The sequence below is a fragment of the Myiozetetes cayanensis genome, unplaced genomic scaffold (genome assembly GCF_022539395.1).
Source record: "Myiozetetes cayanensis isolate MyiCay16 unplaced genomic scaffold, myiCay2020 scf5-8, whole genome shotgun sequence".
Lineage (NCBI taxonomy): Eukaryota > Metazoa > Chordata > Aves > Passeriformes > Tyrannidae > Myiozetetes > Myiozetetes cayanensis.
In genome coordinates this window covers 29567404-29582228 of record NW_026087742.1, presented here as the reverse complement: position 1 = coordinate 29582228, position 14825 = coordinate 29567404, and the positions used below count along the sequence as shown (strand labels likewise).

At 47.1% G+C, this 14825-nt stretch overlaps 2 protein-coding genes across 9 annotated transcripts in view; one reads left to right on the top strand and one right to left on the bottom strand.

The window, feature by feature from the left end:
• Positions 1–5338, top strand: part of GDPD4 (glycerophosphodiester phosphodiesterase domain containing 4) — a 37458-nt gene extending 32120 nt beyond the window's left edge. Inside the window, exons 13-16 of the mRNA XM_050332606.1 lie at positions 784–931; positions 2039–2121; positions 3701–3783; positions 4241–5338. Coding sequence (XP_050188563.1) covers positions 784–931; positions 2039–2121; positions 3701–3783; positions 4241–4272 — 346 coding nt within the window. The 3' untranslated portion in view covers positions 4273–5338. The remainder of the gene's footprint in view (positions 1–783; positions 932–2038; positions 2122–3700; positions 3784–4240) is intronic.
• Positions 5339–6373: 1035 nt separating this feature from the next.
• Positions 6374–14825, bottom strand: part of MYO7A (myosin VIIA) — a 105652-nt gene continuing 97200 nt past the window's right edge. For all 8 annotated transcript variants that reach the window (XM_050332598.1, XM_050332599.1, XM_050332600.1 and 5 more), the window contains 8 exons: positions 14459–14572; positions 13294–13381; positions 12393–12499; positions 12007–12192; positions 11037–11153; positions 10072–10155; positions 9428–9547; positions 6374–8710 (listed from right to left, as the gene is read on the bottom strand). In XM_050332598.1, coding sequence (XP_050188555.1) covers positions 8621–8710; positions 9428–9547; positions 10072–10155; positions 11037–11153; positions 12007–12192; positions 12393–12499; positions 13294–13381; positions 14459–14572 — 906 coding nt within the window. In that variant the 3' untranslated portion in view covers positions 6374–8620. The remainder of the gene's footprint in view (positions 8711–9427; positions 9548–10071; positions 10156–11036; positions 11154–12006; positions 12193–12392; positions 12500–13293; positions 13382–14458; positions 14573–14825) is intronic.

The window sequence follows — 14825 nt, the reverse complement described above, 5'->3', positions numbered from 1 at the left end:
ATTGCCTATAATTTACCATTATAGAAAGAATGAACTTACTTCATATCAAGTTTCATTAGTTTATAAGAACTCGAGGAATTATGAGTTGATGTAGCTAACACACTTGATATTACACTTGTGATAGCACACTTGAGTGACAGCTTCAAGGTGGTTTCGAACACACTATGGGGAGACTATAGAATAACAGAATCATTTAGATTTAAAAGACCTCTCAGATCATCAAGGCCACCCATTATCCCAGCACTGCCAAACCTACCACCAAACCATGTCCCCAGGTGAAACATATACACATTTTTTAAATAACTCTTTTATGATGATTTCATCACTTCCCTGGGCAGCCCATTCCAAGGCTTGCTAACCCTTTCCGTGAAGAAATTTTTCCTGATATCTAATCTAAACCCTCTCTGGTGAAGCTTGAGGCCATTTCCTCTATAGCTTGTTACTTAGAAGAAGAGACCAACACTCACCTGGCTACAACCTCCTGTAAAAACACAGCATTACATTGATTCATATGGCAGAAGGGTTAGAAAAATTTTGACCTTTTGGACATTTTGTCTGCTTTTGTTTACAGAAATTCAGCTATTCTGTATTAAGCAATTGTTAATGATTAATTATTGGCTGGTTGGCTTTCCTTTATGTTCCTTATCTAGGCCCTAAAGTGAGCATTTCACTATAGAAAATCACAACAATTTCCCATCACGTTCTTGAATCTCCTTGAGTAAGCCCGAAGGAAGTACTAACCTCCTTGCTTAACGAAGGTTGTTGCCTTTTGGTCTTTTAAAGGAAATATGCCGAGGCAAACATCACCACCAACCTCTATGTGGTCAATGAGCCATGGCTTTTCTCCCTGGCATGGTGCTCGGGGGCACACTCTGTGACCACCAACGCCGTCCACTTGCTGAACGATCTCAGTGAGCCACTCTTCCTCATGGTAAGTGAAACTCTTCTCTATCCCAGGAGTGGGGAGTAGGGTTGGGATGTTCATGGCTACCTTTGGACACTATGGGCCAGTTGACACATGGGTAAAGTATCCTTCAAGGATCCTTTGCATGAAAAAGACCTGAGTTGAAACCTGGCTTACCTGGAACCTTTAAGCCACTACAAGTATTACTACACCCTTCTCCTTTCTCCTGGCTCTGGTAGAAGCACCCTACTTGTTAGGATTTGCACTTTAGGCCTTGAGGTAAGGGAAGAGGTGATACTGAGACTTGTGCAGGGAGAATGGAAGGGCCTTTGAGGGCACAAGCTGATGCATGAGAATTTCCATTTCTAAGCTTTTGAAGCACCTTCTTGATGTCAGAAGTTTCTCATTTCCCAGGGCTTCCCAATGCCCTTCTCAAACTTGGTCTTGTTCCACAAGTCCAAGGAAAACAACCATGGAAATAACCCTTCTGCGCTGGGAGGAATTTTGACATAATTTTTATATTTATTATTTTGCCTTGGACAACCTGTAGGACCAGGAAGCACCTGGGCCAGTGGTCCCACCAGAGTCCTTGCAGCCTTAAGGGCTTTGAACAACTGGCTTCACACTCTTGAAGTAGATTTTACAATGCTCACATCCAGAGAACTGCACTGTTTCCGTCTATTCTAAGGTTGGGTGGAGGTCCAGTCTAAGGATGAATCTTCAGATGCTCTTACACTTAGAGTGGGAGCCACCCCAGACCCTCTGTGGAGTTCAGGATAGGGCAATTTTGCCAGAGAAAATGAGATGTCACCAGTTGATGTTACTGTTGGGGGGAAATAGAGAGAAGTACAGGGCCTACCTGTACAAACAAGAGGTCCCTGTTATATTCACTGTGATACAGTACAATCTTCTTGGCCATACAACAGACCTGCTTTTATGAAGATTTGGCACAAAGATCCAGTGGTGGCCACTTTGAAATGCCACAAAATGCTTTGAACACCCAAGAGGTGCTGCTGCACATGCAAACCAGTCAGCTGAATGGCCGTATTTGAGCAGCAGAAAGAGCTTGAGTAACTTTCTTTGCATATCTTATGGTCCTTGGTGGTGGAAACAACCTCTGTTGTTTTCTTCCAGACTCCACAGCAGTACAACATCATGTGGATCCTGACAGATCTGACCTCTCTGCTCCTCATCTCACTCATCTTTGCTCTGCACTGGTAAGTACTAATGACCATCCTAAACTGATCTTTTGCTCTAGATGGAGGGAAAGAGGGATGCTTTCAGGTAACCTGAAGAGTTAAAGCTACTCTTGGGAACATTAGCTTTCTCCTCTGGAAATGGGAGAAAGCCCTGAAAGTCCCCCCAATCCTCTCTGCTTCTCCTGCTTGCTCTCATTTTCCCTTTCCATCTTACCTCAGGCATTGTTCACCCTCAGGATTCATGGAGAAGTGGTGGATTTATGGTAGCAACATAAACCAGTCATCAAAGCTGATGGGCTGAGAAAAGAATGGATTATTGTTACTACTTAGACAGTGTTTCATTGGACTGATTTGCAAGGAAAGCTCTCTGTGTTAATATTTGAGTGTTCCATGTCTCTCTGTCTGCATATGCCAGAGCCCCTGAGGAAATCCATCCTCCCAGATGAAAATATCTGAGTGTGTCACACACATCTCATTTTCTTTCCTTCCATTCTGTCAAATTAGGAAATCTGCGGTTCATGGAACAGGGTCACCCCAGCAGGTTGTGTTGTGCTGCTGGATGTTCTGCTCTGCCATAGTTGTATGAGGATGGTGCCTATGCTCTCATCCCATTAGTGTCCAAGGAAAGCAGGATGTGCTGGGCTCAGATCTTCAGCTGGCTGGCTGTGGGTGGGTGGAAGGATCAGAGCAGCCAATTCAGGGGAGCTTTTTTTGCTGGCAGCACAACTGTGCTGCAGGTGACAGCAGCAAAAGGCTTGGGAAGCTCCTGGGTGAGCAGTCTGGATTGCTGTTAACTGTGACTTGCTTTGGCATAGGAAAATGTTGGAGTGCTAATATTGCTCTGGTATGGTGACAGAAATGAATTAGTAGCAGTTTGACAAAGTGATGAACTAGCACTGTACAGGCATCCAGGCTTTTCCCTTCCCAAGGCAAAGTGACTGTCTCCTTTCCTTTCTCTATTACCCTGCTCTGTTATCCTCAGGTCTTGCTTTAGCAGCTTTCACTGTGTTCTCAAGGCTGCAGGTTGCAGGGTGGCTCACAATCACCCCTGTAAAAAGCATCACCACCACCATTAGACCTTCCCATGCCTGTGTCCTCCAGGCTTGTGCTCACGTTATGTATGTATTTTCCAGGCTCTGTGGATGCTTCTGGTCCAACCAACAACAATCTCCTCTGGGCAAGCCTTTGCAGCAAGGGCATTCCCAACCCTGCTGGGACAGAAGGGCCATCAGCAGTGCCTCAGTGCCCTGCATGGTCTCCTTTGTTAGGTTTATGAACACACCAAAATCACAATTTTAAATTTCTCTGGCTACTTAACAACCAGTGGCTGCAAACATTTGTGGGGCTTTTGAGCTCTTAAATCTTGCTGAGAAAACAGGGCTTAGTCACAGAGTTGCCTTCAAAATGCTGTTGCAGACATGAAGCGTGGATGCTTAGACATCAGTCGTGCACTGGAGTCCTTTCTTGGTTAAGGACACGAGAAAATCCCAAAATACCTGTGCTCACAAAGTAAGGAAAATGGTGTCCACAGCAGCAGGGATCTGTGAGGAAAACCACAGTGAGCACAGGCCTGATCCAGGTGCTTTTCCCTCTGCAGGTGGCGAGAGCGGAATTTCTCGTGCTGTGCCCAGGACAGTAACCCGGTGCTAGAGAGCGGCACCTACAACAAGTTCAGGACAGGTGAGCAGGGCAATGAAAGCTGCTGTATCCTGCACAGTGTGGTCTCTGTGGGGTCACTGGTATCCTGATGGTTGTGTTGGTGATGGATGTCCATACTATCTCAGCCTCAGGTGTAGGTGGCAGGATTCTGTATTCAAACCCCTGAGCAGCTCAACCCAATCGGCCCTGTGTCAAGTAGAGGGTTGGGGCATACATATTGATGTCCCCACCAATACTCATTACTCTGTGATGCTGTGAAAAGAGACCCTGGAGGCACTGAGCACTCCTGGTTCTGCAAGGCAGGGTGGGATTGGCTGAGGATCCTCCAGTGCACCATGTTTCTGCACTCATGGAGCTATCATACAGACAAAATGACCCAACCTGGGCTGCATGCATTTTCAGCCAGGTTGTATTTGCTCACGATGGCTGTCAAAACAAATGCAGTTGTATCGGTAGCTCACTGTGTCCCTTTTTCCAGAGCTCAGTGACATGCCTGCTGTCCTGACCTGACATGGGCAGAGAGGGGACGCGGACCTGACATCCCAGTGAGACTGGGGAGACCAGCTGTGGGGGCTCAGATCTACCTGATGAGGAGGATCCATTTGCCTTCAAGACTGCTGGAGATGAGCATCAGTCTTCCTCTCCTACAGCTTTTATCAGATTCCTGTGCCTGGCAGGGATCCCTGGGGTGTAGGAGAGCACAGGTGGAGCTGCAGCCATGAAGAAATTCTGTGCCATGGTGAGATGCAACAACTACATGGGAGTCACTATTTACCCTTTGAAACCATTGGCATCCCACAGGGCAATCAGTCCTGCCATGTGTAAGCCCTCGTTTCCAGAGCTGTGTTTTATACATGCTGCAAACATCTGAGCATCCTGCAAACATCTGAGCATCCTGCAGTTCTCCGCATTCACAGCTGCCCAGGTTTCTCCTGTCAGATCGGCCTCTTCTCCACACACTACCTCCCTCCCTCTCTCCCTCCTTGCAGGTCTCCTCCACCCCCAAGAGCACACTCACCCCACCACGATGGTCAGGCGCTGCTGTCTGGGTGTTAATAGGATCTGTACCCTTCTATAATGCAGGCAGTGGCATCTTTGGTTTTCCTTTTCTTCACTCTGGCCCTGCCACAGACCCTAACAAGGACAGTCTCTTCCCCTTGGCTGTGGGTGAGGGCATAACTTTCCCATGGCGGGTGAAGGACTTCTTGGTGCCTTGGCCAGGTAGCCACTGAGACTACGACACACCACTTTTGTTCAGAAGGATTGAGCTGCGCGTGAACTGGTACCATCAAGTGTCCTGTTTGCTTTTCCCTTGGGAAGGCCTGTATACCTGTACAACACCCCAGGATTTATCTGGATTTGCATTTCTCCCAGCGGCTGCTGGCACACAGTGGGGAGGGGAGTCCATGCCTTGCTCTGTAAGTGGGATGTAAGCATCTCTCAGGTTTAAGCCATAACTTTCTACTTGAACAGATAATAAGGATACATTTTTTGTAAATTGTAAGTGCTGTTTTAAATACATTTTAGCTCTCCTATCCTGTTCTGTTCTTATTTTGCAAGCTGGGAAAGAAAATACTAGTCTTTACCAGATTCAGGCTACAGACAACTTCTCACACGTGAACCTTTTGTTAAATAAAGTTATCACAAGTGAATTGTGACAGGGAAGCATTAGATTTCAGAGTTACCTGTGTTGAGAAGCACTCAAGCCTTTCCACGTTGTAATTTTGGAGTATTTTGGAGGCTAGAAATGCAAAAAAGAAGCGTCAGCCTTTGGAAAAGGGATAAAGGGCAGATGGATCATTGTAGAGCAGATACAGATCTATGAAGCATGGAGAGAGGATGGTGTTAGATTCCTCTCCCCATGCCCTGCATGCATAGCTGTTTCATAACTTTTTGTGGATACTACTTATGTATGTCAGCAGCAAAAATAGGAGGGGGGGGTAGGTTGATTGTGCCATGCATCATGGGTTCCTCAGCCTGTCCCTTGGTGTTCAAGTGAGGGAGTTGGCAGTGGTCCCTCAACTGCTGGTTTTAATATGTGTAGGGAAAAGCCACCTCAATGCACTTTGATCCATGTATGCAGCTGCTGCTTGGCCATTATGCAGTGGTAACTCCCTGTACTCACCTTCCTCATTCTCACCAGCCTTGCCCAGGCAGAGCCTGGACAATCAGACCTGATCTCCTTTAATGCCTTACATTCTGTCACATCTCAGCTACTATTTTTGTTGCTTCACAGCTAGCAGGGTCTGGCGACCTTGTTAGGCACATGGCTGGTAGTCTGACTCCTACATACAAACTTTTCACCCAGCACTTCCTACATCCAGTGATTCAGCTCAAAACTGGCTGGAAGATCCACCCTTGTCATAGAAGATGAGCAACGGAGACTACCCAGGTCTTCAGTGGTTTTCACCTCAAAATAAAACATTTCAACTAGTTTCCAGTCCAGGCACACTGATGGTTTGCTCCTCATTGCTTGATACTCTCACCAGGAGTTCCACTCAGCAAAGAGAAGTCTCATCCACAACAAGAATCTGGGAGCCCTGAGCCCACTCTTCCCTGTGGAGATGCCATGAAAAACACACAGTGCAGGACAGCCTCCCACAAAGCCACTTGATCCTTTTTAATTAGAGTATTTCACTTGGACATATGTTTTTCATCTTACATTGCTTGGTGTGAATACAAAGATGCCAGCAGATGCTAATACATATGACACACAGGCACGCACACACAGAGTCCTGGCATTCCCCAAAATGGTGGGGTGGATGGGAGGCCAACAGAGCTGTAAGGGAGGGATGAGGGTGGTATGAGTGGAAAGCAGCTCTGGAAAACACTGCTGTGACGCATCATCTGCTGCATGTGATGTGGGAGGCAGGGATGGCTGGAGACTCACAAAAAGCAGTGATGGTGGTGGTGATGACAGGCATGTGTCTAAGGCCAGGTGGGATCCCAAGGACAGCTGAGGAAGGGAGAGAAACACCAGAAATGGATGGTAAGAAGGCAGCTTGGCTCCCAGTGTAGCCTTGGCTGGTGTAACCATGCTCCCATCACCAGGGTGCCTCGGGTCGGGGATAGTGGAGAAAGGGGATCTCTTAGCAGCCCTGTCTGGCTGGTGAATGTCTCCATACAGCATCTCACTCACTTTGATGGAGCAATCAAGGTCCTAAGTCACTGCTGCATCCCAGGTGAATGTCATGGTCCTTGAGGTCTGGTAGGCAGTGCTATCAGCTCTGCCTAGCACGCTATAGTGTCGGAGAGCTGAGCCCAGCTGAGCTTAACAGAATAATATGTTCCCACAATATGGACTTCTGTGAAAGCAGTCAACCTCAGCCCAATGGATGGGACCAACACAGGTCTCCCACATCTGCTGAGATCCACTCAGTGATAGTGACACCAGCACAAGATATTGGTGGACAATTGTCACCTCTCCTGATACCCTACACCCAGCCACATGCTCCTTTGAAGCCTGTAGTTTGGAAAGGCACCCCCAGGCTTCTTCCCCTGCATCCTCCCAGCACAACGTGGCTTCAGCCTCCTCTCTGCCAGCAGGTCCCATCTCTGCTCCAAAGCAGGCTGGTCTGCACTGCATGGTGTTGGGTGGAAGAGGGGAGAAAGAGCCAGCAGGTTAGTACAGCCAATCAAAGATGGAGAAAAGCCTACAGAAAAGAAGGGTATGCCCTTGCTATGGGTGGTTCACGTTCAGCTGGGACTCATAAAGAGCTGCTTTATACAGTAACACACACAAAAGCACAATAAAATCATCAGCTGTTACAAACCCAATGACCAAGTTCACATTTGAATTACAGCTCAACATAGGCTTGGCCTCAGTCTTCCAAACCTGGGGTCTTCAAAATCCCTATATCCATATTGAAGCTTGCAGTAGAAGTCCTCCTAGGGTTAATTTTTCTGGGCACAGGGGGCAAAAGGAGATAATTCATCTTCCAAGCTTCACTTCCAGCTGAGCCCTTAAGTTGGAAAAGATGTGCCTTACTCAGCCTCTGGCAGTTATGGCTCTTGGGGAATCCCTGGGCGAGGGACTGTTCTGCAGGTCGCCCTCAGCCCCGAGGCAGCATCCAGATACCGGCACAAAATGCAGGATTATTTTTTTTCCTTTTTAATATTTTAAAAAATAAATAGAAGAAGAAAAAAAACTTTAAAATTTGTTCTTTAAATATTTCCAGCATTGCACAGACAGCACTTCAGTATTCTAGCCTGTTCAATCAGTAGTTTGTTTATTCTGATTCCTAGTAAAAATGTGCTCCTCCCAGCCTGCTTTTTCTTTCTGTCCTTCTTTAGAACACAACATATTCTTTTGTAATGACAAAAATCCCAAGCCCTGCAGTGTTCATTCGACATCTTTCCAGCATGGATCAAGGTTCTGTTATTCCTCTTCAAACTTGAAGTTGCCAGAACCTTACAAAAAATCTGTTAGCATCCTAATAGCTCTCATATTTAAGAAGAAAACCAAACAAAAACAAAGCAAGCCACACACACACACAAACACACACAAATCCTCTTCCAAGAGCCTTTGTGATGCCAACCACTGGGTTCAGGCAAAGCCTGGAGTGTTTTTGCTCAATCACTGTCTGAGAGCAGTGGTGTCCCCTGGAAATTTTTGAGACGTAAGATGGAGTTGGGATACAGGGAGAGGCAGGAGAATGGGAGGTCAGAGATAGTCATCTTCGCTGGAAAGGGAGGTGGGATCGGAGCCCTCAAGGTCAGAGTCCAGTGAACTCCCTGATGGTGTTCGGCTCATCTTCCACATCTGAGAGGCAAAGGTTCTCCCCCAGCTGCACGGGTATCCCACTGCCCTCAGCTGGTGAATTAGTGCCATGGCCACCTGCCAGTGGCTTCTTGCAGTTCACTTGCTACCCTTTGCACTCCTCTGTTTGCTCATGGCTGTTAGCATCTGGCTGATGTACGAGGTCAAAAGATCATCCATCTTGTACCCCTGAGGAGGAGAGACAAGGTGTTACCTGCCTTTAGAGCACAGTTTACAGTCTCCTGGCTTGTGCCTCCTGAATGCACTGGCTACCAGTTGTTGACTTTTAAGTTTTCAAGTACATTTGACTTATTCTACCATTCTCTTTGGGTGAAATGTCACCACCACAAGAAACACTGTCCAAACATAATTTGCAGCATCAAGACAGAGGAACTCACTGTCCCAGCATGCTGCTGAGGCTAAGGACATAGGGAACTTTGGATGGGACATGGATTTTCAAATGGCTAACAAAATACTGAATGCCTCAGATTAATAACAATTAATTCAGTAGCAATTTTTATCCTTCATGCTTTCAGTCGAAGATACTCGAAGAGGAGTTTTGTTGCTGTGACTATTACAAGGGACAAGTTGGGCAAAAGATCTTGGTAAAAGGGCTCAAGAATACCCCTTGAGCCCACACCAGCTTTAATGTTTTTTTCAGTCCAGTGGCAGGGACTGTCCCCCATGCTCCTGACATGGTAACATCCCGAGCACAGCAGGCTTGCTTGTACATTTGATGATGGACCAAATGAGAGCCCTGATCACTGAGCAGAGCAATGGGAAGTCCAGAAGAAAAAAAATCCAACACATCAGGGGCTCTTCTGAGAGACCACTTTCAGCACAGAGAATCCCTGAGGCACAATTTGCTGCCAGTCAGGATTTTGTCTAATCTTTAATACTACTTACCAGGGAGGTCTCACAGAGCAGCTTGCTTCCTCTCACTAAGTTGCCAATGGTTATATGGAAGTACGTGTTGCCACTGCTCCAGTTGGAGATCTTGGTGAAGGGGTGAGTGATGAGGATATCCTGGTGGGAACACAAGAGTGACACTCAACATGCAAGAGCCTCAACTTTCACGAAGGGCTGTGGGGACTCCTCATGTCCCTGTTCACTCTCCATCAAAGCAGACCAAGGATATCTACCAAAGGATATGATGAGACTCATGGGGATGGCAGTGAGATGCAAGACTGGATCCTCCAGTACTTGTGAAAGACTGTCATATGTGACATGACCACAAACATGATGGAAGTAACTAGTAGGATCTCATTTACTCCAGCTCCTGTCCTAATGTCTGTGAAAGGATTAAGGAAGCAGCGTATGTGTCCTCCAGTTACAGAGTTCTAACAGTTGATGCTCCCAATACATCTCCTGTTGAAAAAAGCTGTCTGGCTCTGTGTAACACTGAATTTCTGCCTCCAGAAACTGTTCTGTCTATCCAGCCTTTCTAACTAGGCTTAATGAGAACCCACTAAGTTCTGAACAACATGCTCTTTGGTATGACTCCTCTGAGAGTTTGGGGAATGGGCTCAGGAGCCCTCAGTTTTGCTTACCTTGGTTTTGGGATCAATGAGGCTGACTCCATGCTTATTGATGGCAATTAGAAGGATTTCTGGATAATTTGGCTCTGTAGTTTGCTGTTGGAAATGAGATGAACTGGTCAGAGGATGTGTCAAGCAAAATCACACCCCTTCCTATTTCCTCTCTCCCTATCTTCTCCTGACAGCACTTGGTGGCCTACTAACTGCTATCTAGTTTATCCTTTAAAGATAAACCTAGAGCTCATCAAGGTATCAGCAATAGTCAGGACTGTCTAGGTAAGTACAGATTTCCTAAATGCATGATAACCAGCTGCTGAGCTGCTGACAGCATTAAGTTCCTTGTTCCCTTTGATGGCTTCCCAAAAGTGAAGCCATCTTGCCACTGGCATGGAAGAGCTGGGACAGGCCGAGCAAGTCTCCTTTCCCCTTCCAGTCTGTTTGGGGCTCTGCTTCTCCTTATGCAGGCTGATGTGGACCTCCAGGCTAAGACTGCACTGCTCTGTTCCCTTCTGGTCTTTACACTCAGTTTTGCTCAGTTTGGTCACTGAGAAGAGGAAGTTGCAATAAGGTGTCCAGAGTACCTGGACAGACTTCATGACTACTCGCTTCCTTGATGGAAGTCTAGTGAGGGGGGTGAGTGGTCTGGATTTGGCTTGTGATGAGTGCAGACAGATTCCCTGGAAAACCACACATTCCCCTTTGTCTTGGCAAAACAGAGAATGGCTCTTAGCTCCTCAGCAGCACAGCTATGAGTAGGGACCCAATGACTGAGATATGCTGAAGTTCTACAATGGTTCTGTTTGTGTAAAGAGGCAGGGCAGCAAAACAGAGTGTATTTGTCCTTCACTGATGAAGAGTCTCACACTCTGTCCCTGTTTCAGCAGGGTTGTCCCAGTCCAGTTCAGATCTGGAACAGCCTGTGGGACAGGGCTCATGAGCTTGTCTAAAAGTTGCCAGAGAACCCCCAGGGCAGGTACCTTCACTTCAAAGAACGCTGATCCAAATGTAGGCCACTTGAAGATAATCTTTAGAAAGGCAAGCTTGGCTTCTTCTCTTGTTTTGCCTGCGTGCTTGTTGTAGTATGCCACGATGGACTGGAAGAGAGAACACAATAGAGATGGAGGGTTTGTACTACCTAGCACCAGGGATGTTTGCAGGGAAAGAGCATCAGTTCCACAGTGAGAGACTCATGGAATAGTTTGGGTTGAAATAGACCTTTTTAAGGTCATCTAGCCCAACCTGCCTGCAATAAGCAGGGCCACATTCCACTAGACCAGACTGCTCTGAGTCCTGTCCAACCTGACCTTGATGTTTGGTTCTAGTCTCTGTTCCAATGAACATTTCAAAAAACTGCTGGTTAGTCACTGGAGCAGGGCCTGAAACCAAGGCAGGTCCTTAGATGAGCTGAGCTGGAAACTCCATTAAAGGGATCGCAAGTTTTAATCCTCCAATTAATGAAGCAGAGGAGACTGAGAGACCTTCAATCGAGAGATGCTGATAGCACATAGGAAACAGAAAGGACTTATAAGACTATTTCTTGGCAATGAGACACCTTTGATATTTTAAGACTAGACCTGTCTGCACGTGTGCCACAGCTCTTCTCGTGTAAAGCAGGGAGAATTACTCCTCCACTCAGTAGCCTGCATTAAATGCAGCACCTTTACATAAGACCATCTCTCAGCACGTGTCCATATGACATTGCATCCACCGCTACACCCACAGTCACAGGACAAAGAAAACCCAGGGTAAGGCATGTGTGTGTGAACATAAATGCACAATTTCTCCTCTTGGAGATGCCAAGGAGGCTGAAGCTCTTCTATGGCTCAGGAGGGACCATGGGTCACTCATTCTGACAGTCCAACTTCAACGTTGAATGTCAGAGGAGTCAGCCAAGAGACTGGGCTTCCCCCAGCCAGTCCTGGCATATGAATCAAGCTGCTGGTTTACCCTTTTCCAGTCATCTGGAGAGAGCTGCCGGATGAGGTCCTGAGGCACCAGCTCCTTCAGGAGCTTGGGGATGCTGGGGAAATAGGACTTGTCATCCTCAAACTTCACCCGGTAGATGAGAGCCGCCAGCTGCAGGACCTCTTCCCGTGTGCACTTGTGGTAACCACGCAGGTACTTTGGTAACTCCTGCATGGAGGAAAGAACAATTGAGAGATAGAGTGGATGCCCATGGACCTTCATCCTCAGATGTTTAACAGATTTTGTGGAGGTATCCAGCCCCTGTTTAAGAGGCTGTGCCCTGGGAACATCTGCAGATGGACAATGTCTTTGTAACCCACTCCTAATCCCTCCCAAGTCTCCATTGGTATTGCAGAATCCTGGAGTACCTGGTAATAGTGGAAGATTGAGTCTGCCATCGAGTCTTTTCCAGGCGTTGTGTTGGTCCACAGTTTTTTCATGAAGAACACTTGGTAGGTGAGGGAAGGCACTATACCTGTTCAAGAGAAGTAGGAATATAGGAGCGATGGTGTGAATAACAGCTGTCAATCAGTGTCTGCAAGCCAGTGGTGCCCATGTGCTATCAAAACCTGCAGGGACAGGGGCATTCACAAGGCCAAAAGGGGTCTGACCTTGCAGACCAAACCACATCACTGCCATGCAAAGCTTTAATAAAATGGAAAGTGTCTGGGTTCACTTGCACCATTGTACTTCAGTGATAGTGCTCAAGCCTATAAAAGGACAGAGGAGTTGTATCCTGGAGGCACCTATGTCTTGCAGCCACTGCTAAATTCAGCAGAGCTGCAGCCAGTTCCACTGTGGATGTGGTCAGTGAGGTGAGGTGAATCCCACCACTAAACCTTCCTGCAGGCTGTTCCTGGAGAGCTGTCCAACAGCAGGCACATCTCTCAGGGGCAAGGACTAGCCCTGGAGCAGAGGTTTTGCTGCTCCTGGATGGACCACCTCCCAGGTGATGTCTCCCAGGGATGGTGCAGACAGCACACCCACATCAGTGTGGCCCAACAGATCACAGAATAACAAAATCATGAAGGTTGGAAAAGACCTCTAAAATCATTGAGTCCAGTGCCAGGTCCACCACTAAATTATGTCCCTAAGCACCACATCTACATGTTTTTTGAACATTTTGAACATTTTGAACATTTCCTGGATTCTACCGCTTCCCTGGGAAGTCTATTCCAATGCTTATGGCAGACTGTGTGGTCAATCTTGTTTGAAAGGTCAGGAGGGTGGGAGAAGGGCTGTGTGTGACCCATAATGGAAAAAAATTACCATCTTTTGCTGGTCTTGCTTTCTTTATCCAGTCTGTCAAGTGTCTCACAAAGTCAAAGAAGAAATCTCCCTCGGGCACGCTGATGACCTGGGGGACATAACACAAGGTCACAAAGGCTGAGAAGGAGAATCACAGAATATCCTGAGCTGGAAGGGACCCATACGGATCATCAAAGTCAAAGTTCTGGCACTGCACAGGACACCCCAAGAATCACACCATGTGCCCGAGAGCATTGTCCAAATGTTTCTTGAACTCTGTCAGGCTTGGTGCTGTGACCTCTTCATTGGGGAGCCTGTTCCACTGCCCAGCTACCCTCTGGGTGAAGAACCTTTTCTTATATCCCACCCAAAACCTTCCCTGACACAGTTTCACGCTATTCCCTCTGGTCCTATCACTGGTCATTAGGCAGAAGAGATCAGCACCTGCCCCTCCACTTCACCTCGTGAGGAAGCTGTAGACCATGATGAGGTCTCCCTTCAGTCTCCTCTTCTCTGAGCTGAATTAGCCAAGTGACCTCAGATGCTCCTCTTATGTCTCCCCCTCTAAACCCTTCACTATCTTTGTAGTTTGCCTTTGGATCCTCTCTAACAGCTTTATGCCCTTCTATTGTGGTGCCCAGAACAAGTGGCAAGGCATCACAGGCAGGGTTGGCCATTGCCCCATCTCCTGTAGTTGTTGCTCACTGTTATGTGTTGGTTACACTGATGTGTTACAAACTGCTGATGTGAGAAAGCCACTGCCAGCACTTTGCTTTGGGCTCTGTCTCTAATTTCATACATTACTCCTTATTGCAGCTTCTTGTTTCACCAGAACAATTCCTTTCCCTTCCTGATGACTATCTCCATAGATTTCTCCCAGTTGCCAGAGGCAGCTCTAAGCTGCACGTTTTTCTTATTTAGTTCTTTCTTATAAAGCCAACTCAGTAGCAGGCTAGTAGAGTTCTGCCTGTCTCTCTCTTAAGTCCTTTAGGGGGATTGCTGCAAGTCAGGACTGTGAGACTCCAAACCTCATCTGTATCAGGTTGGATCTGACTTAGAAATGCCACACAGCTTGTAGAGAAATGCTTCTCACCAGACAGCTCTGGCTCCACCAATGGGTACCGACTGACAGGTGGGTCACTGTGAGTACTTCAGGGCTACTTCAGCCTATGGGTGGGTCACTCACCTTATCAGAGATTTTGACGAAGAGGCTGAAGCCCTCAGAGGACTTTAGGAGCAGCCTGTTGGAGATATTCTGGCAGAAGTCCTTGGCTTTTGTGCTGGACTCCACTTCAAATGCCTACAAAGAAAGGAGGATCCTCACCACTGCTATCTCAAGATCAATTTTCACTTTGAGGAGCTCTAGGCACACATGCACAGAGGGATGCCCACCAGTGATGAAATCAGTGACATTGTGAACCGTGGCTTGGGGCATGGGAAGGGATCCCTTCAGAAGTTCTGTCATGCTACTGCTGTGCCATTGTGCTTTTTCATGTTTTATCTATATCCTCTACTGCTTATAAAGGGCTCCCCAGGCAATGCAAGAGATTTTT